The sequence below is a fragment of the Lissotriton helveticus genome, chromosome 3_2, assembly GCF_964261635.1.
Source record: "Lissotriton helveticus chromosome 3_2, aLisHel1.1, whole genome shotgun sequence".
Classification (NCBI taxonomy): Eukaryota; Metazoa; Chordata; class Amphibia; order Caudata; family Salamandridae; genus Lissotriton; species Lissotriton helveticus.
In genome coordinates this window covers 258,587,886-258,614,106 of record NC_136062.1, presented here as the reverse complement: position 1 = coordinate 258,614,106, position 26,221 = coordinate 258,587,886, and the positions used below count along the sequence as shown (strand labels likewise).

The window sequence follows — 26,221 nt, the reverse complement described above, 5'->3', positions numbered from 1 at the left end:
AGGATTTTACCAAGAATTCTATCTTGCCTAAGAGGACATCGTCAGTTCGATTAGTTGGAGAATGTTCGGTAGGATTTATAGGGGCAGGAATATTGGTAGCGGGTGTAGTTGGAACATGTTCAGATTGTGCTGTACACTTGTTTTTAGATAACTTCGCAATTCCCCCCTTCTGGAATGTCTCTTCTCTTTTCCTCTTGTTGGTTTTGGGTTTAAGAGATTCTCCCATGGGTGGGGTTTTATGCTCAGGACTAAGTGATAAACTAGAAAATACAGAGCAATCTGCAACAATACTCAATAGGCTGTTAGTATGAGAGCTCTTCGTTGATATATCTAAAACATGGCTCCCAACATCGGACTTCAGGTCCATTGGCACCATTTCGGGGCTTGGGCATAAGTTGACGCTAGGATCAAGTTGGCATAGTTGAAGGGGAGATACTACCTGCCCAATTTTCCCCAACGAAGACCGCTTCCCTGTTACAAGATCAATAGATAAACGTTTTTCGGCAAGAGCAATTTCCTTTTCCAAAATACATGTTGTTCGTTTAAAAAGTGATCAATCGTGCCAGTAAACACCCTGTTCAATGTGGTAACTTGTACCAGTCTTTCTTTCCCAGATAGTAGGGGCATGTTTCAAAAAGGATCAAATTGGGCCGCCAACAATAGCACGACCAATAGAATAAGTAATTGCACCAAACCCAGATGTACAATTAAGAGGAAGAATCACAACGATCCCCACACCAATGAAATAAAAATAAATACAATATTATCCGCAGCTCACATGAAAGAGGGGGGGACCCAACCCGACCTCTCTCGACCTCGAACGGCCTCAGACGGCCTGCCCTTTGTCCGGGCTTCGTCGTGCGCGTGAAGCCTACCAGCTAAATAGGTGTAGAAGAAGGAGGGGCGGGAAGAGGACCAGCTGCGGACGATCAACGCCGCACAGCACGCTGGTCCTCGCAGTCCCGCCATGAATGAGTCAATCACTGTATAGATGAGTGAGAGCATGGATGGATGAGTACGTAACTAAGTGCATGGGTAAAAAGAATGGGCAAATATATGATGGATGAAAAAGGAGGATGTATGGAAGTTTGAGTATTTGAGGTTATACATAGGTGACTGGATTTTCTATTCCAGAAATTCTTGTACTTCATCGGCTTGCTCTTGAACACTTAGATCGTCTTCAATTGTTAAAATAGTCACAGAAAGAATTCATGTGTCCTTTGTGAGCTCATCTATTGCCAATATATAGTCTTTTTCAAAGTCATTAACAAATTGTTTGTACAGTTTTTAATTTTTTTAAATAAAGATGGTTTCAGACGGAATATTCTGGTGGAATCTGTTATTTATTTTATATTCTGCAACTAATATTGCATGCAGCTTTTGCCTTGGTTTCTGTCCTAATTGAATATTAACCAGCAGCATATGCTTGTTCCCACCATCACTTCATCATACCATGAGATCATCAATTTTCACTGTCGTACACATTCAGGTTCTCTACTCAAGGCAACTTATATTAAGGCACTGTATTAAAGGTAAAGTAGTTAGAGTGGAACTCAGAGATTAGGTATTTTCCATACATATTTTACGAGGATCAGGAAATCACTCCAGCAGACGGGCAACAGAGCTTGGGCCGGTCCAGTTGCAGGTCCAGTGCAGTAGGTCAGCTAGGCAGTTGCATGGATGTCTTTGGAGCTTGTTTTGTACCTGTGCTCTAAACAGGTCAGGCCGCTGACCCTTGGAGTCTCTTCAGGTAGCCTGGGGTGAAGGGATCAGGTCCAGTCTTCCTACTGAGACAGCAGGGCAGATCTCAAGCAGCATTACGGTCCTCTATCGCAGGGCATCCCTGCTACTGTACTATCCACAGGTCCAGGAGTGTACTAAAGAGATGGTCTGAGAGTCCAATATTTATACTTGGTGCCAGCTTTGAGGTGGGAGAAACTTATAGACTTCGCCACACATCTGGAATTTCCTTCCTCCCTGTCCTGGTCCCAGAATGTCTGGAGTCAAAAAAGGCCAGTGTCAAGTTCTTAGTGTGTGGGAGGAGGCAACTTCTTTTAAGTGCAAGTGAGGTAGGTGACAGCTCTGCCACTCCCATCAGGTCCCCCTTTGCTATACTGTCTGCGACGGATATGCAGAGGCCAAATGCACACTACACCTAGTCATGTGACCCAGGATACAGGCACCTTGTACTAAATTGTTAGGACATTAAAATGGCAACATTCAAAAAGTGGCATTTTTAGGAGTGTGACTTAAAATCCAACTTTACCATTGAAGTTGGTTTTAACTTACATTTCCGTAGACACCAAATTTGACCGTTTTACCTGTTCCCAAATTTTTTTTATAACTTTTTAAATATAATACGATATTCCAGTGTTATCCTATGGGAGAGGTAGGCCTTGCAGTAGTGAAAAACAAATGTAAGAGTTTTTCAGTACCAGGACATGTAACAGTACCTGTTCAATGTTTTATATACAATGCACCCTGCCTTATGAGAGGTTTAGGGCCTTCCCTATGAGTGACTTATATGTAAAAAAAAAAAGTAATGTTTAGTCCTGGCAAAAGGTTTATTTTACCAGTTCGAAATAAAAGTTTAAATCTGCACATGGGCTGCAGTGGCAGGCCTGACACATGTTCAAAAAGGCTACTTAAGTGGATAGCACAATACGTGCTGCTGGTCTACTGGTAACATTGAATTTACAGGCCCTTGGTACATGCAGAACCACTTTACTAGGGACTTAAAAGTAAATTAATGTGCCAATTTGGTGTAAGCCAATTTTACCATGTTTAGAGAAGATGGCACAAGCACTTTAGCACTGGTTATGCAGTTGTAAAGAGCACAGAGTCCTAAAATTCACCAAAAACTGGTTCAGAAAGCCGGAGAAGTGAAGGCAAAAAACCCAACAGTTACCATTCTATATGCCAATCCTCTCTCTCCGGAAGTACTGTATGCTGGGAAGGGGATTGGTGATGTTCTCCCATCTTTCACCAAAGCATATTTTAATGAATGATGATTCCAATTGACTTCTTGGAAGGATTTGTTAGGTTTCAGTCTCCAGTTTAACAAGGATTCCAGGGAAATAGTCAACATTATTACTTCTCTTGATCTTTAAGTCAACTTTTCATATAGACAAAGCTTGGTGTCCCTGTGGATGCAAACTATAGGTTCCTTTTCAATTGTGGGAACCTCTTTGTTTAACTATGGATTGATCACAGTATGGAGATATCCATTGACTACTAAGGTTCGAGTGGCTTTACTTCCTGCTTATATAGTTGATTCAGAAGTATGTTGTTCTACTAGTACCATCTGCTAGACCAACCTTCATTCGTTCTATTAGATTCAATTGAGACCCTGTTCTTCGTTTTGACCCAAGTCTCCAGCCTCATAACACTAAAGCTCCACCAGTGGAATAGTTCCTCACACCGCAGTTCTTTCCATATTCCTGTCTTTGAGTTCCCTAGACTACTTTCTTTCGTTTGTTTTGAATAAAAAAGGAAATCTCTCCACAGAGATAATTACATTTAATGGCTCCAGCCAATTGAGATGAAGAAGCTAGACCTCCACTTTTAAAGAATATAGTTGAGGTATCACTTCGCCAATTGTTTGAAGTGCTTCAATAACTTATTTCATACAGTCTTATATTTAAAACCCTCCACAGTCAATGGGATTTAGCAATTTGTCGGCCAGATCCAACATTCTAAAAAATAATTGTGATGGTGTTTCTGAGTTTTGCAATTTGATGGAGTGGAACTTCGCTCTAAAGGCTTTGTCATCCAAACCTAACTGTAGCTGCTTTAAGATCTGCATAAGTGTTCCCATCAGAGTTAGTGGGTTTAAGCAATGTTTGCCCATCATCTTGGACTAGGTGTGACACAGCGGCCAGAGTGCCTGACTCCAGACCATGTGGTTCATGGTTCAATCCCCAGCGCCGGAGGCAGGTTAGCCCAGCACCACGTGACTCTGGGCAATTGCTCGCTTAATCTTCCTGACGGCCCCCAGCGCCAAGACACCTCTTCAGAGGTAGCTGTGTGCTTTACAAATCCTGGTATATATATATATATATATAGCTATATGTATGTATATATATATATATATATATATATATATATATCTTATAAAAGAGTGGCTGTGTATTGTCAACAGGGTTCTTGTGACCAGAAAGCACTACAGACTTCTCACTCAAATGTTGTAAAGAAATGCACAAGACCTTATCCCAGTGTGTATCTATGGAACAAGCTTGAAGGTACATTGGATTGGATTCATGCCCTTGCAATGAGTTCAGTTAATTATAGTAGGGTTTTTTGATGTTTTTCTTTGACCGTTACTCGGTGGGTTCCTTGCGCCTGTAAAGCTTTTTGAAACAACTCTTTGTCGAATTGATACTGCTGCTGTTGAAACTGTGAGCGAAGTGTTGTAGTAAGTTCACAATCTTTGGGCGTTCTTAAGTCCAACTTCAGGCTCCAAACTGTCACAGTGCAAACAGCAGGGCCATACCAGTATAAGGGGGTTGTAAATATGGGATTCTGTCTTTCACAGTTCATAAGAACATACAAAAGTATTCCTTCATACTCATGATATATGTTGCGATTACTCCTTCTCTAATCCCAGGTTCCTTCTAGTTCATTTTTCCAGTGTAGGTCACCAGTCAACATATTTTCCCACAAATCCATTTCGTGGTAAGACGTAGGGCGGGGGGTGGTCTTCCTATAGATACTGTAAACCCTACAGACTATAGACTACCCTACACAAGAAATGATGGTATCGATCATCCCTTTTAGGACCCTGTATCTCCCGTTTTAAGGCATTTACATCTTTTATATATGTAGGGTTGAGCAGTAGACTCTCTGATACTTGTCTGCCCCCATTCCTGATTGGCTAATCTCTTTGTACCACCCATTCCCTAGTTGGCCTGTCCAATCGGCCCTAAAGGCTTAGAGCATGGTCCCACACAAGCTCATCCCCTTTGAAAGGATTTTCAGGACTGTACTCTGCCCTTTTGTAATGACTCATGTCCGCTGCTAAGTCCTCTTAGCTGCTCGTCTTCCTTTCTGCCTGAGAACAACAAGCCAACTCCGAGTGAGATATTGCACCATCCAACCCATGGGAACTGTCTCAGAAACCACTGATTTTATTCTGCACTAGACAGTTCATACAGGTGCAGTATCGCCATCCATGCTAACCGCCTAAGGAAAAGGTAAGGTAGTTCTACCTGACTCCTTTCCCTACCAAATCTCGGAGCCGCCACCCCTGTGGGAGTCGGCCACAAACCAGTGCTTTATTTGAGCTGGTGGTTTCCAGTGCTTAATTGTCAACACCGGAGCTTGTGATAGTCTGCCAAAAGGTGGCAATGTCTGGCTAATTTTAAGATGACCACAACAACAGTTAATCATTAATTCAATATACATTCAAAAGGACTATTACATACCACCCAAGCCATTCTTATAACTTTGGGGGCCTGAAATAACCCGAGTTATTTCACCTGTAGGATTATGATGGTTAGTGGTTGTGTTGGCACTGTCGCTAGCAGCACTGGAAGGGGCAATGTGTGGTGCAAGCTACAGTGGCCTCCCGACAAGAGCCCTGGCACTAATTGTTTTTACAAATTAAGCACTGCCACAAACACAGTTCTGCCCGTGTGAGCTGTGAGCCCAGATATATGGGATTAACTCTTTTGTTCCTGAAAATCATCACAATTTCCACAAACTAAAGTGCCCGAGTAGATTTACTTAATAAAAATGTTGGTTGAGAAAATCCCCGTTAAAGTTGTTTGCTGAGTTTGCACACGAAGGAGCTGAATATTTCTATGGGATATACACAGTGGGGGGGGGATGGTGCGACAACATTTGTGCAAATATGTTTCTGACTCATGATTTCCTTGGGATTTCTTTTAATTAACAAAAAAGACTAACCACAGCAGTCGTTTTGAAATCCCTAGAGTTACTCATTATTAAGATTGTAGCCTTATGAGTCATTGCCTTGTAAATCAGTAAGAAATTGATGCACTTTGACTTTGAGTAATTGTTTTAGAGAAATGGAAAGTAGAAGTTAAAGGAAAATCCTGTGCTTTATTTGTGTGATGAACGACTATCAACCCTAGTTTCGTTCTACATATTTGAGCATGAAAGACCAAATACATGTATATTTATTCACATTGAAAATGTTAAAGAGGTCAAAAAGCCCCGTATTCATATCAAGAGACCCAGCACAATAACGTGAGAAGTTCTGCCGATTCCACATGGTGAGCATTCTATGTGCATTCACAACAATCAGGGAGTTAGGACCATGCTTGGTGCAGAAGGTTTAGACTATGCATGCTGCAAGCACAGAGACACACGACAATAGATCACACACTGGCATATATCAACTATTGTTCCGTTTGACAGACACAGAGCATGCCTAAAGACAACATGCACCAACACACGCTATCACTTCCTTCTGCCACAAAGGCCTGCAGCCAGACTAACAAACGTACAGCAACCACAACGCACAGACAAACGGACATGAAGATACCCGTTCTCAAAGACCGAGAGGCATCTAGGCAGACAGACATACCAGAACTGCAAGCGCCCATGCACATAATCCATCAGTAATACAACATCGAGAGCAACATATATACTCATGTACAGCTGCAACATGTGTATACCCCCAGACACACAAATGCAGACTCAGAATGTATAGGCAAGGATGTGCAGCTACGGGTTGGAAAGACAGACAAAGAGGAAGTTATATATGAGCTGAAGAAAAACATAATATGTGGGTGTCCATTCAATCCTTGGTCTGTCCTTAGAAACATCCAAACTGCAGGGTGATGACAGATTTCAGTTTCCATGGCAATCTAGTTATTACCTACTTTGCAATAAGCCACAATGTGTAACAATAGAGTGCACCGTTCACATGTATCTGTTACCACCAGGAGCCATGATAATGGGCCTTGCTCCTATAAACAAGCTGATGCCCACCGAATCAAGGCAATGGGTCGATGCATAACCAAGGGGGAATAGCACGAGAAAGAGAGAGGACATGGCTACAGACCTTGAGTTGACGCCACCTCAAGATCCCACCGCACTCTTCCACTCTATATGTCCTTGTACACATAAGCAATGGTTATTACGTTCTAAAAACTATATTTCAGCATTACTATTGTTCTGCTTGATTTTTTTAGGTACCCACCTATTCCTGTTCTTTAAACCTCTAAATCCTCTCTCATTTAATTGATTGTTCTGGACTTCACTTGGTCTGCTATAAAGTAATCTCCGCTGTTGTTCAACTTTCATCTGTTTTGAGTTTATCTCGATTAGTTTCTTCAGAAACCTCGCTGCAGTCTTTTAGAGTTCTAGGGTTTTATGGTTTTCTCCTGTTCTTAACTAAACTTTAAATTCAAGGTTTTGAGGTTCCGATCTGTTTTTGTCGTTTTACAGACATACATTACAAAATTACAATATAGGTCCTTATAAGTGCGTTAGTTTCTTAACCTTAATTTCTGAACCCTTGTTTTGTTATTCTGTTAGTGCATGCATTAAAGGTTGCCCTTGAATGCCTGATAGAATGCATCTTATTTACCTAGCTGTTGGCTAACCTTTTTCTACCTCCCCAGGTCTTATCTCTAGCTGGCTAAAGGAGAATGGCCTACTGGGAAACGTCCTTTACAACGCAACTTTTACCACGCAGTGCCTTTACGACACAACTTTTACAAAGCAAACAATTACAACTCATTGCGCTGGGGGGCGCTCGAGGATAGGGAATAAGTTTAATTTACTGTCCAATTTGGGCAAAGATCCAGAGCACACTATATATATCAATAGAATGTTTTCTTGTAAGAGTATTGTTTAATTAGGGATAGATCAAACCAAACGTGAATTTTTCAAAAGTTTTATTCATCAGCAGTGTTCACCACTTGGGAATCACTGTACATGTCACTCAAGCCGACACGTGTTTCATCACAGCATGTGGCTGTGACTCTTCAGGGCTGATCTTAATGATCAAGGCGCGTGGTCGGGGAACCGGTGATAATTTCAACCCGGTCCTTATCGGGTGGTTTTTAAGTTTCGATATAGCGGCACCAGTCAGTCAGTCAGGTTGCCGAAACCAGTTCGTTTGTTTGGGGAATTTGTTATATAGACAAATTCAGTGGAGCGGAGGCCGTGTTGAGCCTGTATTCTTGCCTCGATGAGCGTCCGTCTCCAAGTGCGGTTCCCAAACAAACGAACTGGTTTCGGCAACCTGACTGACTGACTGGTGCCGCTATATCGAAACTTAAAAACCACCCGATAAGGACCGGGTTGGAATTATCACCGGTTCCCCGACCACGCGCCTTGATCATTAAGATCAGCCCTGAAGAGTCACAGCCACATGCTGTGATGAAACACGTGTCGGCTTGAGTGACATGTACAGTGATTCCCAAGTGGTGAACACTGCTGATGAATAAAACTTTTGAAAAATTCACGTTTGGTTTGATCTATCCCTAATTAAACAATACTCTTACAAGAAAACATTCTATTGATATATATAGTGTGCTCTGGATCTTTGCCCAAACAGAACAAAAGGGAGGTCTCTGCCCCCCTTTTTTTTTACAGAGGTTAAGGTTCTCCTCTGGCCAAGAAGCACCTACATTGATACCAGGACAAATTAATACTCTACCGTGAGAAGTTGAGCGCCAAAATTCTGAACACTAAAAAAACGAGTCATAGACTATTCAATAATTTACTGTCGAACACCTTTCCTAGTGTCCACGGGGACTGGAGTTGGAATAGTAAATTAAACTATTCACTATCCAGCGCCCCAAAGCACTATGCGTTGTAATGGTATTCGTTGTAAATACCGCGTTGTAAAGGCATGCGATGTAAAAGTATGGGTTGTAACGTCATACATCCGGCCTACTAGCTCCTGTAGGTGACTTGGTTAGTATTTTCAGACTTCTGAGGCTGGATGAGCAACTTGCAGCAGATGTGCACATTCCTATCCTGATTGCCCAGCAAAGCCTGATGGGATCCGGCATGGTTTGAATAGAGGCCTAAACAAAATGGCTGGTGAAATGTTGTTCCATTTTAGGTCGCTCGAGAACAACCTACTAGACTATACAAGTCTGACACGGTGCATTTGCGGCCAAAAAGGCTAAAGTCTCTAAACTTCTTCTACACAACCGCATACACTCTTGTCCAGCCATGGAAGGAGGACACAGAATTACTCACCACCCAGTGAACCCAGACATACATGTAAAACATTTGGTACCCTTCTCTCTCTACAACTGCTGGATCTAAAACTAGAGATTGACAGACTGATGTGTGTGCACATGTCTCCAGACCTGTTTGGGGATTGTAACGGTACCCCGGGTTTGTGATCTATGATTTGCTTTCGAAGGGCTTTAGAAAACCCTAACATGTGTGCGTATGTTTTTCTTTTCTTTTAACTTTTTTTTTTTTACAAACAATGGCAACAATTACGATTTAATTGTTTCCAAAAATAGCCTCAACAAAACGTTTGCTGTGCTAAACTCTCAGAAACAAGAAACACAGTAAAACACAATCATCCCAGTATTTGCGTTTCTTTCAGATAGTGGTCAATATTTCCTGTTTTACCATTTCACCTACCTTAAGTTTGAGGGCGAGATAGGTATGGGGTAAACCTCATAATATGGCCCGAGGTGGTAGAAAAGTATCTGAAAACTAAGAGGGGTGGGGGAATGGGAGGTCATACAAGGAGTAGCCGGCATTCCAGCCCATTCCTTTAAAACAAAAACAAAAAAGTTTTATCCTGATGGCCTTGTGCACTCTCTGGGGCAAGCAGATTGCTGGTCAGGGCCCCAATGTGCTACCCAGTAAGCATAGAAACTAACAAGGGCCAGGGAGTGGAAGGGTGCTGTGCAGTGGCAGAATGGACCCCAATCTCTGGTGTCCAGTAGGCTTTCTTAGGCTCTTGGCAGCCAGATTGGGGCAAACCCTACAATCTGCTCCCTGGAGTGAGGCGGGAACTGTTTCTGGTACCTGCGATTGCCCAAAATTGGCCAGCCCCCAAACTAAATTGATACAACAACAACAAAAAATAATTGCTGTTTTGTGGGTCTTGCCACAATTTTCTTCTAATGCTTTCAAAGCACAACATCTTCCACATTCGCATCAGAGCCTGCACTGCATTGCTATTCTCACTCACAGGAACAGGTAACGTTTTAAGAACTCTAAGACACCTAAAAAATATGATTGATCTTGTTTTATGTATAATTTTAGCTGTTTTAAAATATCCTCTAAAAAAAATGTGTTTTTAATTCTTAAATGACAGCTATAAAGACTTAATAACGTGGTCAATTGTGTTTGTGTAGTATCTTGGTATTCCCTATGCTGTCCTTCTCCACCTCCAATAGAATGTTCATGTCATGCTTCTATCAGAATGTTGGTGATCTGCCTGTGAGTTTACAGTTGGCTGGGCTGAGCACCATGATGGATGCCCCTGCTGGGTCTCTCTGTACATCTTGGAATAAAGCATCTCTTAAATACTACATCACTTGTGGGCTTCTCATCATTACATATTGGCGACGATCTTTAGGAAGAACCTACAACTGTCAAGTCAAGAAGTACTTCAAACTAGAAGATATTAAGAAAGTAAACTACAAATTATTGAAAGGACCTCCTGCAACAAGAAAAGCTACCCCAACTGCTAGTATGACCCCACCAGTGACCTACAACCGGTCGCCCACAGCAGTCTGGCAGTTGTCCTGTGTAACAGTGAGTCTACAAATTTTAAGTTGGAGCTCTGCCCTGACGCTGGGTATGCCTGTTTGTACTGACTTTGGGACTCACGCTGTATCCTCACATGAGGGTAAGCTTTCCATTTGCCAACTCTGCCTATTGTCCTATTTACAAGGAGAGCCTATTATTTGCTGTGTTGGAGCTGTGCCCTCAAGTATAAACCTTAATTTTGTCATTTCCTGGCTCATCCTGTGTTGTACTTTCACATGAGGTTAAGCCTTCCTACGATGTTTGGGAAAGAAGTGTGACTGTTCTAGTGGTGTTACAGCAGTGCAGCAGTGACTGAAAGTTAATTTTATTTAAAGTTTTTCTTTGCCCAGAGCAAACTGATCGCTGCAGTTATGGTCTTATCTTTTTATTGACGTCCTGTCACTTTCATCGTTTTCACCATGCTTGCCAAAGCTTAAACGTTTTTTTATGTACATCATTTTGCTTTATTTTGAGCCAAATACACTGAAAATAGAGCCTTTGAGGTTATCATCAGTTCAACCGTCAGTTTCCTCATTTAAAAATGCAGCGCGGGTGTGCACGCTCTCACCTGCTGGACTCATCACGTTCATCAGTTTCAGTGACGCCGATGTGGGGCTTCTGTGACGCGTCGTCCTCTTTCCATGATCTCCCGACGTGGTTTGTGTCAAGAAGCGCCGTGAGCCACCCTGCTATGCGTCACTCTACGTGCCGCCATCTTTGTTTTTTGGAGCCTTTCCGAGCGCTGTGAACATTGCCTGCCTCAACGTAACGCTGTGTACATTATCTGCCTCAATGTTTATTTGTCACTCAGCGGTCAGCGAGTCAAGTGTCATTCTGAGTTTCCCTTTCGCTCGTTCAATCTTTGCGATGCAGCAGACGGAGCGGCATGTGATAATGAAGGTACTGTTCTTTGGTAAATCGGAAGCGAAATATCAGTTTGTTTTTATTATAATATGGATATTTTTCTCGGGGGCAAGAATCGAGCTCCGGTGTTCCCTCCAAGTTACCTCTACTTTTACACGGTGACTAGCGCACCAATGACATTAAAGTAATAGCGTTTTGTGGTAAATTTAACTTGCTTGTCAATCTCATTCCGGTGACAGGCACACCACTGTCTTTCTGTTTTTACAAGTTTTGACAAAGAAATGGGGGTAAACAATATGTTTTCTTTTTCTTCACGGGTTTATGAAATGTATTTCCTACTTTCTAGCTGTGGTTAGTATTGGGATGGGTTTCTAGTCCCATTTCCTTTTTGAAACATGTTTTTTTTTCCTTTGTGTTGGGGGTGGGTCTTAAGTCCCATCACCCCAGTATGCCAGTTGGCATAATATGTTCACTACATTTGTTTACTGTGGGTTTCAGTCCTACCTATTTAATGTTTGTGATGGGTCCTAGTCCCATTTACTTGCAGTGGGTTTTAGTCCCATCTGTTTAATTTAAATGTCTTTTGCGGTGGGTTCCAGTCCCATTTGCTTACTGTGGGTTTCAGTCCTACCTATTTAATTTGCTATGGGTTTAAGTCCCATTTGTTTGCAGTGGGTTTTAGTCCTACTTGCGCAATTTCTATGTATTTGCGATGGGTCACAGTCCCATTTGTTTGTGGTGGGTCTTAGTCCCATCTACTTATTTTAAATGTTTTTGCTATGGGTTTCAGTCCCATTTGTTTGTAGTGGGTTATAGTCCCATCTACTTAATTTAAATTACTGTAGTGGGTTTTAGTCTCACCTGACACTATGTCAGTTGTCCACACGGACCTCGTCTATTTTTGTTTTATGCCCTGTTGGGTGTGTGTATTTTGTTTCTTTCAGTGGAGCTATGCTTGGGTTATAGTCTTATAGCATTATTGTGTTTTTATTCACATATGCTAGTTTACCATTCACTTTTAAGAGTCTAGGTTTTTAAAGTTTTACATCCACATATTTGGCTTGTGTTTTCTCTATTTATGTGCATTTATGCTTTCTATGCTAAATATGTTCAGATTTGATCAATTTTTATTGCAACTGTTTGCACTGTTATCTCTTGCATTACGTTATTGTATCTTGTTTAGAGGTAATAGTGTTTTGATGAGGTTTCACCTCTACTTTTCCTCATCTTCCTTTTTCTTGAAACGAAGGTTTCTTTTGTTCCTTCTCTTTTCTATTGCATTCCTTTGTTTTCTTCTTTTTAAAGTTCTGTAAGAAGAGAGGATGGTTTATATGGTGTAAGAAGGGAGGATGGTTTATATGTTTTTTCCATTCTTCTTTCTATGTCCTCTTTTTATGAGTATTTTCTCTTTGCTGTTCCTTTTTCCGCTTTTGCTCAATTCTCTTGTTTTCATTTCCTCCTGTTCATCGTTGCTGTTTTTAGCTTTTTGTTTTCCGTTAAGAAGAGAGGATAATGTAGTATCTTGGTATTCCCTATGCTGTCCTTCTCCACCTCCAATAGAATGTTCATGTCATGCATCTATCAGAATGTTGGTGATCTGCCTGTGAGTTTACAGTTGGCTGAGCTGAGCACCATGATGGATGCTCCTGCTGGGTCTCTCTGTACATCTTGGAATAAAGCATCTCTTAAATACTACATCACTTGTGGACTTCTCATCATTACAGTTTGTTAATCATATTGAATCATAACTTACTGTGGAAAAATGTGAGAGGTTTGGGAACGGGTGGTTACATTGATTATGAAGTGAAAGAGTGTACTTTCTGTTGCATCCATTATTTCTAGAGTTGCATTTGGTTAATCAGCTGAATGTTGTTGAGTGGAAAAATGTTGGATGTGCCTCAGGCTTTTTCCATGTCACTCATTTCTATGGGGAAGCCAGAGAGTGTGAACATGACAAGAGAAAGTAATGGGTGATGGTGCCACTACCCCCGTTGAAATAAATATCCCCTTTGTAGATGTATTGTAATGTTATCATTTAAAGAATCACGGCAACAAATTATGAACAAGTTCAGTGAATCTGTTGAAAGTTGCGTAAATCAGTTACAAGTTTCACCACGGGTTCCACAGGTCTATTTTGCTGTATTCTTCCATTCTGTAAAGGGACATTCAAATTCTATAATCATAAAGAACCTGTCATGCAGAAATGGTGCAGGAATTGTTGGTACTCCAGATACAATAGGATTTCTTTTTTACAATTCATTTTTTATTAGCCTTTGCTCTCACCTCATAGAGGCCCTGCATATACATAGTTGAGAAAAAGTCAATAGCCACATCCATTGTTGCAGTAAATAACCTTAGTTCATGTCTAATGGTTGGGCATTTATGACAATTTATGTTGTCTATTCTAAGACCTCAATAGTTAGAAAAAAGGTGCTGGAAAGGAAGTACTGAAAAGATGTATGCTAACACCCTTCTTAGCTCTGACTGAAATGTAAAAGATCAATATTCATTTCATTCTAAGGATTCTTTTTATTTTCCCTTTAATACATATGGGTTCTAATCAGGTCTCGGAGCGGGGCCGCCATGCTGCTGGCCTATTCCGAGACCGCCAAAGCCATTAAACTTATTTTTACTCTGGTGGGGGGTTCTTTGGCTGTCCCACTGCAGTGCTTTTGAAAAACCGCCACAACTGGTTTGGCGGTCCGAACTCATAATGAGGGACTAAGCCACATCCCTGCATTCCATTGTGCCTAAACTGCAAAGATGTGTCATGAAAGTATGTAAAATAAAAAAGAAATCAAACTTCGAATATTGTTTGGTGCTATTCTATTTACATTTTTCTAAACAAAACCACACACAACATGATGCTCTATGTATTGGACCCATTATTCCAGAAGCTCCTGTACCACACCTCAGCAAATTCTTAAACTAAATTTAAAAAAAGGAGTATTACCATCTTACCTTGTTCTCTCTGTTGATCTTTCTGTTCCATGGACACAAGTGCAGAGAAATGAGCCTGGTCGTAGGCAAGAACGAGGGGTGAACAGTGACATCTATTAGGAGGAACCTCCAGAGGTAAATAGATCCCTCCAAATGGGATGGGTGCAAAGGCTGTAAAGAAAACGTATTTTGAGAAGCTGCAATATAAAAAGTGTTAAACTAAATATCAATGATCAATGTAAGAAAGTGGGTTATTAGGGTGGATGTAAGTCTATCATAAAGAATAAGGGCACAAACTTGTCAGGGTAAAACACAGTTTCAGTTATAGTTGTGGTACAGAAAAGCAATGTTCAACTTATGAAAAAGTAGAAAGTATTTATGTTATGTAATGTTACGAGTTTGTTGAAGCGCGACAGCTGCCCCAGCAACGGGGCGTCCCGGCGCTGAGAAACCATAGCATAACCTACTGGGAGGGGGTGGGGAGGCCAGAGGTTTACAATAGTGGGAACAGGTGAGTTTTTATTGCCTTGCGAAAAGCGGACAAGTTGTCAAGGCGGCGGATGTTCAGGGGAAGGGAATTCCAGAGTTTTGCTCCCAAAAGTCTGAAAGAGCGACCCCCGACACGGCAGAGTTTCGTGCGGGGGACCACTACTAAATGTTGACCTAGGGAGCGGAGGTTGCGCTGGGGGGTGTAGGGTGTTAGAAGCGGACGGAGGAGTTCGGGGCCATCAGTTTTGAGGATTTTAAAGGCAGTGGTAAGGGCCTTAAATTGGATTCGGGCTTCCACTGGGAGCCAGTGGAGTCTTTGTATGGTGGCTCTAGCAGAGCATCTTCTAGGAAGGCCAACTATTGCCCTGGCCGCAGAATTCTGAATTCGTTGAAGCCTGGTTGTCTCAGCTTTGTTAGCGCCTAAGAGTAGGACGCTAGCATAGTCTAACCGGGAAAGGATGGTGGATTGGACTATGAGCTGCCGTGTTTTGGGGTCGAAGAACCCTAGAATGGAATTAAGGCTTCTCAGCAGCCCGATACACGTAGCTGCTACTCTTTTGGTGTGAGTTTGGTAGCTCAGCGAGGAGTCCAACCAAACTCCCAGGTTTTTTACCAGAGATTTAGAAGGAGGGATGGGGCCCAGCAAGGGAGGCCACCAATGGTCGCTCCAACACCTCGGTTTTCCCTGCGTTCAATTGTAAGCAGTTAGCCGTCATCCAATGGGCGACTGCAGCCAGTCCATCCCTGAATCTCGTGGCAGAGGTTGAGGGCGCCTCAGTGAGGGTAATTACCAGCTGTGTGTCGTCGGCGTACGACACCAGCGTGAGGTCCCATTCTTTGGCCACTGCCGCGAGAGGCTGCACATACAGGTTAAAAAGGGATGGACTGAGAGCCGAACCCTGCGGAACTCCTTGGCCGATAGAGTGTGATCGGGAGGTGAACGGGGGTGCTGAGACATGGAAGGATCTGCTCGTCAGGAACGAGTGGAACCATTCGAGGGCCAGATCACTGATCCCTATGTTTTCCAGGCGACTCAGCAAGATATTATGGGAGACCGTGTCAAAGGCTGCGCTGAGATCGAGTAGTATCAGCGCAGCACTTTGACCGGCATCTAGTACCCTCCGGAGATGTTCGGTGGTGGATAGAAGGGCGGACTCCGTACTATGCCCTGGCCTGAACCCGTGTTGGGAAGGGTCCAAGATGTTATTTTGGGCCATGTGGTCTGATAGTACGGTGTTAGCATGGGCTTCTGCTAGTTTGGACACCCAGGGGAGCAGTGAGATGGGCCTATAGTTCTCCGGCTTTGTGGGGTCCAGGGTAGGCTTTTTGATAATGGGAGTGACCCATGCCTGTTTCCAACATGTAGGAACGGTTGCCGAGGAGAAGGAGAGGTTGAGGAGTGTGGCCAGGGATGGAAGAAAGAAGTCCAGAGCCTCTAAAAATTGAGCCGGTCTCATGGGATCTGAAGGGGCACCAGATTTCACCTTTCTACAGAGTTTAGCTAGATCCTCGTGAGAGATAGCAGGTAAACAAGTAAGTCTGGTGCCTTTAAAGGGGGAGTTGGAGGAACTAGTGCGGTCAGAAGGATTCTGTGAGAAGGTGTTATAAATTTTCCTCACCTTTTCAATAAAGAAGGTGGCGAGGTCCACACACTGCTCAGTGGAAGAGATACATGAGGCAGGATTGCCACAGTTTTGCAGCTTTTGAACCAGTTTAAAAATGGTTTTCGTAGGGTTGGAGCTGGAGTCGATTTCCTTGGCATAGAAGGATGCGCGGGCCGCGCGTATAGCTTTATGATATGATTTAAGTTTGGACAGGTAAAAAGCTTTGTCCTTGTCCTTGTAGTCCTTTCTCCAGTAACGTTCAGCTACTTTGCATTCCTTTCTAAGAAGTTTCAAATTTTCATCATACCATGGATTAGAGGGGGTGCTACGTCCTCTAGTCCATTTGGCAGGTATGAGGGTGTCGAGTCCTTTAGTGATCCAGTCCTGAAAGGAGGCATACGACATATTGATGTCGTTAGTGGTTGCGAGGTTAGGTTCTCCTTAGATAGCGGAGAGATCCTTATTTTGGAGTTTATGCCAGGGCTGTTTAAGACAGGAGGAAGGCGAATCCTTGTTGGATTGGGTATCGGCCGATATCACAAATTTGATGAGAAAGTGGTCAGTCCAACCCATGGGTTTGGGTGGATCAGCTCTGGCTTCCAGGATATTGGTGAAAACAGGGTCGAGTAAGTGACCAGCAGAGTGTGTAGTGGACTGTATAAGAGGGATCAGCTGTAGGGCTGTTTGGTCCGCTAAGAGATTACTGATGGTAGGATCCGAGATGGAGTCAAAGTGGAGATTTAGGTCTCCCAAAATAGTAAAGTTGTCGGAGCTCATAACCAGAGCGTGGGCTACCTCTAAAAGTTCCTCCGTAAATTTAGAGGTGGGCCCCGGGGGTCGGTAGATGAAAAGGCCAGAGAGGGAGAAATGAGGGCTAGTGGTGATTTTGAAATGGGCGCACTCACATCCCGTGATGTCTTCCTTCAGAAAGGAGCAAGAGTATGGCGTTCTGTAGATAACGGCAATGCCGCCTCCCCTAGAGTCTCTATTGATGGATATCATAGAGAATCCATCCGGCAACGTAAGGTTAGGAATGCTGGTTAGCTCGTCCTTGAGCCAGGTTTCGCACAAGAATAATATGTCTGGGTTCTCATCGGTCAATAGAGTATTGACCTCAGGATGGTGCTTTACCAGGGACCTGACATTAAGCTGAAAAATCGTGAGCAGAGTTTGTTTTCTTATACTGGCTTTGTGTCGAAGTAGGCTCGGCTTAGATATGACTAAGTTACAGGATTTACAATGAAGATCAGTCTGTCCAATGCAGCCCACTAGCTTGTCACAGCGTTGGCCCGGGTTAAGTGCAAGGACCAAGCAACCAAACAGTTAAAAAGTCAAATCACAACACAAAAATCCCACAACCAACTTCTAAATCTAGAGCAAAAATGTAATAAACAAAATGATTTATAAATTACAAAAATCTCAATAGGGAGATTTGTTTTTTAAGGCATTTAAGGCAAAAAAACAAGTAAAAGTGAAGTACCAATCAGAAGTCACTGTTTGTGGTTGACACGAACCTAGGCACGATGCACTAAGCAACTCACCCCGGTCAGAAATTTTACTTTCTGTTGGGAAAGAACTCCAACTGTTCCAATGTTGGAATCCAAAATACTAATTTTTGGCAACATGGGCAAAAACAAATCATGTGTGAGAGCCATGCCATAGGCCTGTCTCACGGATTGCGGTCTTGTTAGACCCAGGTGGAAACCCAAAGCACTACACTCATAGTGGTGGAAGGCTATTCAGGTGAAGCCCGTGCAGGTAGGAGCAGTGGGGCAAGGTGGGGAAGAGTCGACAGAAAACGACGAGGAAAACTTAAATTTAAAAAAAAGAAAGCCACCTACCTTGTGTTCCCTGCATCGCAGAGTCAACAATGCGGCGTGCGCAAGGTAAGTAGCTTTCTTTTTTTAAATAGTTTCCCTTGTCGTCGTCTGTCTACTTCTCCCCACTGTGCCCCGCCGCTCTAACCTGCATGTCCACGCCTGAGGCTACTGCCTTCACTAACAGTTAAGCAACATGAACACAGTGATGGCAGCATGCCATGTAGTGATCAGTAGGATTGTACAAGTCCTTTTCAACCTGTGCCACTGGAGTGAGGCTTACAGGCTCATTCACCTTTTTAGAGTTCCGCTGTAGTGTTCTTAACTTACCCTTGGCCTACATCAGTTAGATGTAGAGTGCTGTGCAGTGCAGGAGTGGTGACTGTGCTGGATGTATGCATGCCTGGGAAGGGTACAGAACAGAGAGAGCAGTAATGTGCATGCTTCCTGAGTTTGTGTACTGGTGTGTGTATACCAGAGAGGAATACATTACATGAGAGATGTAGTGCTGGGCAGTACATGTGCAGTGAAAGCTTGTGCTGAGTGTATGTGATCTTCCAAGAAGTACAATACATGAAGGATGAAGTGTTGTGCAGTAGGTGTGTTTGTATGTAGCACACCATGGCACAATACAGAAAGGATACAGTACTCAGTACTGAGTAGTGCATGCAGAGTGATTGTGTGTGCTGAATGTATGTGTGCCTGGGGTGGCACAATATAAGGAGGTAACAGCCCTGGGCTTTGAGTGCTGTGTACGTACACAGAGTGCAAGTGTGCCTATAATATTACATTAAATGGAGGATCCTGGGTTCCATTCTAGAAAGCCACGGCCTGCCTGGTGAAGACATGAGGAGTAGAGGAATCTCCCCATATCGATTTGTGTATTGTTGTATTCCTGTGAGGTGGGTAGGTCACACTAAAGATGGGAGAGAGCAACTTCCTCTGTACACTTTAAAAGTGCTCTTTGATTCAGTAGGAGATCACAATGAAGGGGCCTGAATACATCTCAGGAAGCAGATGGGACAAATAAGGAGTCATATAGAATGAGGCTGGTAGCCTGAGATTAACCTTTTGATTCGCATATCACTGTGGTGACATAAAGGTTGAACTCTGGTCACTATCATGAACTGTGTTGTGGGACAATCAGCTTCACAGTCTTGCCTTCTGTGACAGACAGCCTTTCATGAGGAAAGAAGAAAAGGAAAGGAGTACACTTCAAAAGCAGTAGAACCCCCAACTTAAAACCTCAAAGACCAGACCCTAAATCACAGTTGGTGTCTGAAAATGGACTATAAGAAGAGCAGATTGATACCCCAAATATTTGTCATCTGCCAAGCAGCTAGTCAGGCTGTGTGAGGAAGAGAAGCTCTGCAAGATTTCTGCTGGTGACTAAGACCTGGGGGTCAAGGCCTGCTAGTCTCCCTGCCAGGAGAAGGGGACATCACCCAGTGCAACCAAGATCATCTGCTCTGGAACTCCAGCACCTGCCTACTTGCCAGGGCCTGAGTGCCCAAGGGTAAGAGGAGAGCATTAGAGGGAGTGAAGTCCAATGGAGTGCCCTGTCGCGAGGACTCCCAGAGTGAAGTGTGAAGAGATAGCTGCTGCATCAAAAGCGTTGTTGCCCATGTGCAGAAACAGGTCGGTGACCTCTTTTTGTAAGGAGATGACCGCTGTGAAGAAAACTATGAGTGAAAGGCGGTGCGGGTAGCATGAAGCCCGTACCACATTGTTGTGACTACCCCGTTTGCTAGGAGGGGCCACTGTAATGTGGACTGCAGTGCATAAAATGTCAACATCTCGTGTGCAAGTATCGCGGCAGCTCCGTATGCCAGATGGGGCTGCCAGTACTAATGAACTTTTGGAGTTTGGGGTGCTGTCGATGAACTGAAGTGCGACCATTGAGTCGAAATCAAGCATTGAGGAATTGCCCCCGACCTAATTGGTACATACAGGAGGATGCGATGAGTGCATGAAACTCACTGGGACGAGATCGGGAACACCAGGATCACATCCTCCCCCAGTGGAGAATGCAGAGCTTCCCTTGGGGGAGGAAGAACCGGAGTACCTCAGATCGCTGCTGGAGCTGGCTGCTCAAGCTCACAGAGAGCCGGCGCCTGCCAGGTGCTGCTGTGCCTCCTGTGCACAGCCCAATACATCCAGGCAGGACTGGAGCATCACAAGTGCCTGTGGTTGGGGCACCCGCTGAGACGCTGAATGATTCCTTGCTGCTGGAGCAGGTAAGATTTGATACAAGCCTACAGGGCCCAGGGGGACTTGCTGCTATAGCTGCTGTGGCACCAAGAACACTTTTGACTACTTTCTAAGAGTCAAAATGAACACTTGATTAAGGCCTATTAGTGAGCATTTGTAGATGTGACCACCAGTGAATGGGGAATAACTCCGATCACGGTAGCAGAAGCAGATGGGACAGGGATTGCCGTTGAAACACTAGAGCCCAGACCTCAAGGGGACTGTGTTGTTGCATATGAATGTCATATTACTTGTTTCAATGCGTGGATTTAGAAATAGGCCGTCATTTTGGTTATTTCACCTTACAAAAATCAATGTAAAATTACAGAGATTACGCCATTACTCCACATTGCATAATTTTGGGAGGAAATTTTAATGTGAGATGTACAGTTCGGTTCAGTTTTGAATGTGAGCAGCATTTAAGGTAGAATTTTTAACTGGCTGAACCATTTGAGTGATTTGTGAAAGTGAAATTACAAGTTTGAACGCTAACAGCAGTTCTTTTAATGTGGGTGGTCAACAATCATTTCAGGTACACTTTTTTTTCATTCAGTTAATTTTTAAATGCAAAACTGCAAATCCAAATGTTTTGAACATAAGCAACTGGAAATTACATTTTCAAGTTCAATTTTTACCCGAAAGGACCGTTCGTGTAATTTTTTCTGTGCGAGATGCAGTTTGAATATTTTTGCATAATTTTATGTAATTGTTTGGTAAATTTGTGGAAATATGCTACCTGAAGTTTGCAAGTTATGTCCATCTCTAGTTAGAAATAAAATGCTTATTTTACTATGAAAATAAGTATTTGACTGTACATTGATATACTGACATTGCTGCGTGCTCTTTGAGTTATGACTCGAGTGCACTAAAGTTTATCTACCAAGGGAGCCTTGGACTGCTGTACCATAGCTTGTACTGACAGTATAGTGCTGAAGGGTTATTTGGCCCAGTTGCTCAGAATCCATAGTAAGTCGGTCCCCGGGACATCAGGAGTAAAAGGCCTCAGCCACCACCGTTGGGTCCAGGTAGCCCTGTGTGCCCCATGGCCCTCTGTATGGGGTTCTCACACCTTCCGACTAAAACTCTGAAATGGAAGTCGGAATTCTCAAATGGCACAAGGTAGCAGACTGCATCCAAAAAGTCCTCTCAAAGCTGGTTAGCTGTTGGACGACGTCCCGATACAGCCATTGGTTTTGGTGGGAAAAGGCCAGAGAGGGAGGAATTTCAAATTTTACAGTAACTGAAGTCCTCGATTCAGGCAGATACTTTTCACTCCTTCTACCAGTCAAAAGTTCTACCTTCTGACTCAGTCCTTTTTATTGAGCTCCATATCTTCCAGCAGCGCAATTCAGACCCTGTATCCAACAAAAATCACTCAAAATCAGACACCTTTGCTGTGAGGTCCCGCTAACAATCCAGAGGTCTTGAAAGTACAAATATATTCTCAGCCCCAACTTTTCAGACTTTCTGGAGCAGATCCTCTTGGGCATGTTTAAGGCTCCCCGGACCTCAAGGATAGCACTTAGGCGGCAGGACTCAATGCAGCAGGTACCACCAGAAGGGTCAAGTCCGGGTCTAGTTGCTAATGGTCAGCTGGGCACTTCAAGAAAATGGTCTCATGCAGCTTGTTCTGTCCCTATAACCACACAGGAGGTCAGCCAACTAATCCATGGCTCCAATGTCTTGGACCTGGGTATAAGAGAAAGCAGGTCCAGCCATTCAGGTCTTTACACAGGTCTGAAACAGCAAGTCCAGTGTTTTGTTAATCCACAGGTACAAAGAGTGTTCTGATGAGCTGTGGGGAAGACGCCACTTTTGTAGGATTCACTACCCAGTGGGTGGAAATGACTCCTGGACGCATTCTAATTCACGAGAATAAAGTTCTCACCTTTGAATCGCATCTTGCTTTGCCTTACTGTAAACTATTGCTCACTATTGCACTACAATCCAGTATTCTACCATCTTTCTACTCTTTGAGGCTGCTGCAATGCTAGTCAGAGTGTGTGTTTAGGGCAGTCCCTCCTCCTCAACTGTACCAAACTGGTTCAGAGAATTTGATTTTTAATAAATCATGTTTGAAATATTTCTGTAGCCTGTCCCAAACCAAACCAAAGATAGCATTAGAGTTATTGTTGTATTCATTGTAGTATCATGACAACACTAAATTCTTACATGTACCACTTTTAACAGGTTCGCCTGCAGGTTTAGTAGCTACAAGAGTCAGGCTATACAGGTAGGGCTAAAGCCATGTTTTCTTTGTCAGCCTACAAGATGGCACAACAAGTGCTACGGTCTAAGGGTGATATGTAATTTGTCCATGCTATATGTGTATTTACTGCACAATATACAATGGCCTTCCTGGGAAAGTAAATTTCCCAGTTAGAAGTTAGCCAATGCTACCATGTTTTAGGGGTCAAAGGAAATACACTGGGTACCGGATAGCAGTGCCCCAGAGTGCAGATTTCAAAAACAAGCAGCACCATTCCACAAAATGGTTGAGGGTTTCCACACAAAAAGACGCACTTTCTCACAATCTAAAATACTTCCTTGACATTTGATTATCTATTTCAAACATTTGTTTTGCAAACATATTGAAAAATATGTGTTTAATAAATTGTCCCTTACATAAGAGTCACCAAGGCAATCATGGGTTCCCTCCTGTGTCAGTACTGCTTAATATTTGTAATGCTATAATCCTGGTTTTTTAAACTTTCTTGGGGCTGGTGTTGAAGTATACAGGTAGTCATGAAAAGTATTACAACTGGAATTAGATAGAAGCAGTGTTTGCTGCATGTATCTAGTTAGTATCCGGTGAAAATGTCCTGTACTGAGTTTACAGTTCCCTAAAGGCCAAGGAGAACCCTTCATTTCCACAATTGTAAGAGTACTGGCTTGCCTTCACGAGCAGGACCAGACTGCCTACCAAAAGCAGCCCAGGCAAAATTTGTTAGACAGGCCCCATGCAGTATGCAAAGAGTGAGCACAGTGAGTGAGCCTGATCACTGCAGGGGGTTTGCTAGGTTTCTCTCCCTTTAGTAACACCCTAGGCCATGTATAGATGGCAAAAGACATCTAACTTTTTTTGTTTCTCTAATAGCATGGTCGTCATGGCAGTAGTAGTGGGGGCCATAAATGTTTCTGATTAGAATCAATCACTTCTAACAAATACCACTCGATGTCATGGTATAATTTAATATTGTAAACAGAAATGTGTTGAACAGTCACGTTGTAAAAAACAAAAAAAAACTTTCTTTCTCGTACATGCACTTGACTCTCTGAGTCAATCAACAGCAGACTCCCTCGACCCCTTGCCCCTAAAGGCCTAAAGGTCATCACTGATTATGACCACCATGCAGGAGAGAGGACCTATCTATATGCAAAACAAAAGCATGAGCATGATCTGACCAGCACACTTTAAAACCCTTTGTTTTCCATTGTTTATTTTTAAAGGTTGTGTGACGTTACAATGCATGCTTTTACCACTCAAGCCTTTACCATAAATTCTTTACAACGCATGCAATTACTACAGTGGTAAATTTAAAAAGCAAAGTAAAATATATATATATATATGGCAAGTCGGCATATGTCGGGCTCATTCGTAATTGAGTGGGCGTTGGGTGCATATATATATATCTATATATATTTTTTTTTAACAAAGTTACGCCGCATTCAGGATTTGCAGGTCAGATTATTTTATTCAAGTCACCATCAGGACCCTTATCTGTGAGTCTCACCAACGCGTTTCAGCTACAACAGCCTTGCTCACGGTTAGAGGACTTTACCCACAATGCCCTTTCTATACTAGTCCCATCATAGCCCATAATGAGGCATTCTGGAAATTGTAGTTTCAATCTTATGTTCTATGTCCTAAATACTACAGATGCTAATTTCTTGTGTATATTGTGTTTCCTGGGGGTACTGCAATATAATAATATATCAATACAGAGTAGGAGGTCATATCACTTATTATATGTTGTACAGTGACAGTAGATATCGAACAATAATATGTACACAAACTGCCATATTGACCGTTGTGAGTAACTCTAATAACTTCTGATGCTAAGCAGTGTCTCAACACCAGGATGGCCAAGTCTGTTCAAACCTGCACATTTGAGGGTGTCTGAATAAATCTTAGTATTGCAATAACGAATGATCTCATGCATACCCAGTGTATCAGTATTTCTAATTGTAATCTGAGCGTAGCAGACAACCTTCTATGCACATTTTGTTTAAATAAAATGGATGTATAACTCACAAACTTGGTCAAATTACCCAATTTCAATGGCAGTTATAAAAGAGAAAGAAAAGCAAAATTACCTTGACTTTTGATATTAGTATGATACACAGGAAACATAAGTCTAAGGCAGAAGTGGCTCAGGTTACAAGCATGGAATCCTTCACTAAGATCGTACTCTCCCAACAACCCAGCTAAATTAAAAAGCTGATTGAAAGGTTACAGATGTACATGGAGTTCTACGTCATTGTTAAGACCTCTTGGGGTCTTGGTTCGTAGGTTAATGATATATCGGGACTCCAGTTGTCTACGTTTTTTCTTTCTATCCCCTGCCCTTTCACTCACTGAGATTGTGTCCAGTCCAAAAAACTCCATGTTTCTCCAATCACTGTTCTGGCATGTCGCCATATGTCTAGCTGTGGCGTAGTTGTTCAGATCCTTATTTTTGAGGATATGTTCAACGATCCGTTTCTTAAGCATGCAAACAGTTGACCCTATATATCTCATTCCAAAGGCGCACTGGATGACATAGACCACAAACTGTGTGGTACAGGTGTTTTTCTGCTGATTTTGTTGGTTTTTCCTACATAGTCTTTGGACTGTGCTCAATTGACTCCAACTTTACATGCCTTGCATTAGTTGCATTTCTTGTAGCCAAGCTGTTTATCATCCAGCCAACATGTTTTGGCTTTCATTTGATAGTGGCTTTGGATTAGAGTATCTTGTAATAAAGGTACCTTCCTATATGTCACCTGTGGTCTGTCACCAGTCATATCTCCAATCTCCTGGTCATTGGCTAGGAGATGCCAGTATTTTTGCACAATCTGAATGATTTGTGGGCTCTCCTTGCGGTAAGTTAGGATGAGTCTTGGTGCCCCACTGCCTGATGTAATGGGCTAATTTTATTTTTGTGATTTTGGGATGAGAGTGCCTGTTCTGGTCACTTATGCAATTTTTTATAAACTCTTCCTCAGATTTGTATCCTCTATTCTGCAATCTATGTGCACTTTACAGAATTTTGGTATTAGCCTCTTCATATTTTGAACAGTTTCTTCTTATCCGTACAAATTCTCCAGATGGAATGCTGTCTCTGAGAGACTTCGGATGAAAACTGGTCCCTTGCAGGATACTGTTAGTTGCCATTTGTTTCCTGAATAGAGTAGTTTGAATTTGTCCCTGGTCTATAAAGACTGTTGAATCCAGGAAATTCACTGTAGTCCTGCTGGTTGAACAGGTGAAAGCCAGACCAACATCGTTTTGATTCAGGTTCTTGAAATAGGACAAAAATTCCTCTCTTTCACCATTCCAGATAATAA

At 42.7% G+C, this 26,221-nt stretch overlaps 1 protein-coding gene across 1 annotated transcript in view; it reads right to left on the bottom strand.

Moving 5' to 3' along the window:
- The window catches only part of OTUD7A (OTU deubiquitinase 7A), a 681,211-nt gene that overhangs the window by 133,176 nt on the left and 521,814 nt on the right, over window positions 1-26,221 (bottom strand). Inside the window, exon 9 of the mRNA XM_078685161.1 lies at window positions 14,533-14,682. Within this exon, the coding sequence (XP_078541287.1) occupies window positions 14,533-14,682 (150 nt within the window). The remainder of the gene's footprint in view (window positions 1-14,532; window positions 14,683-26,221) is intronic.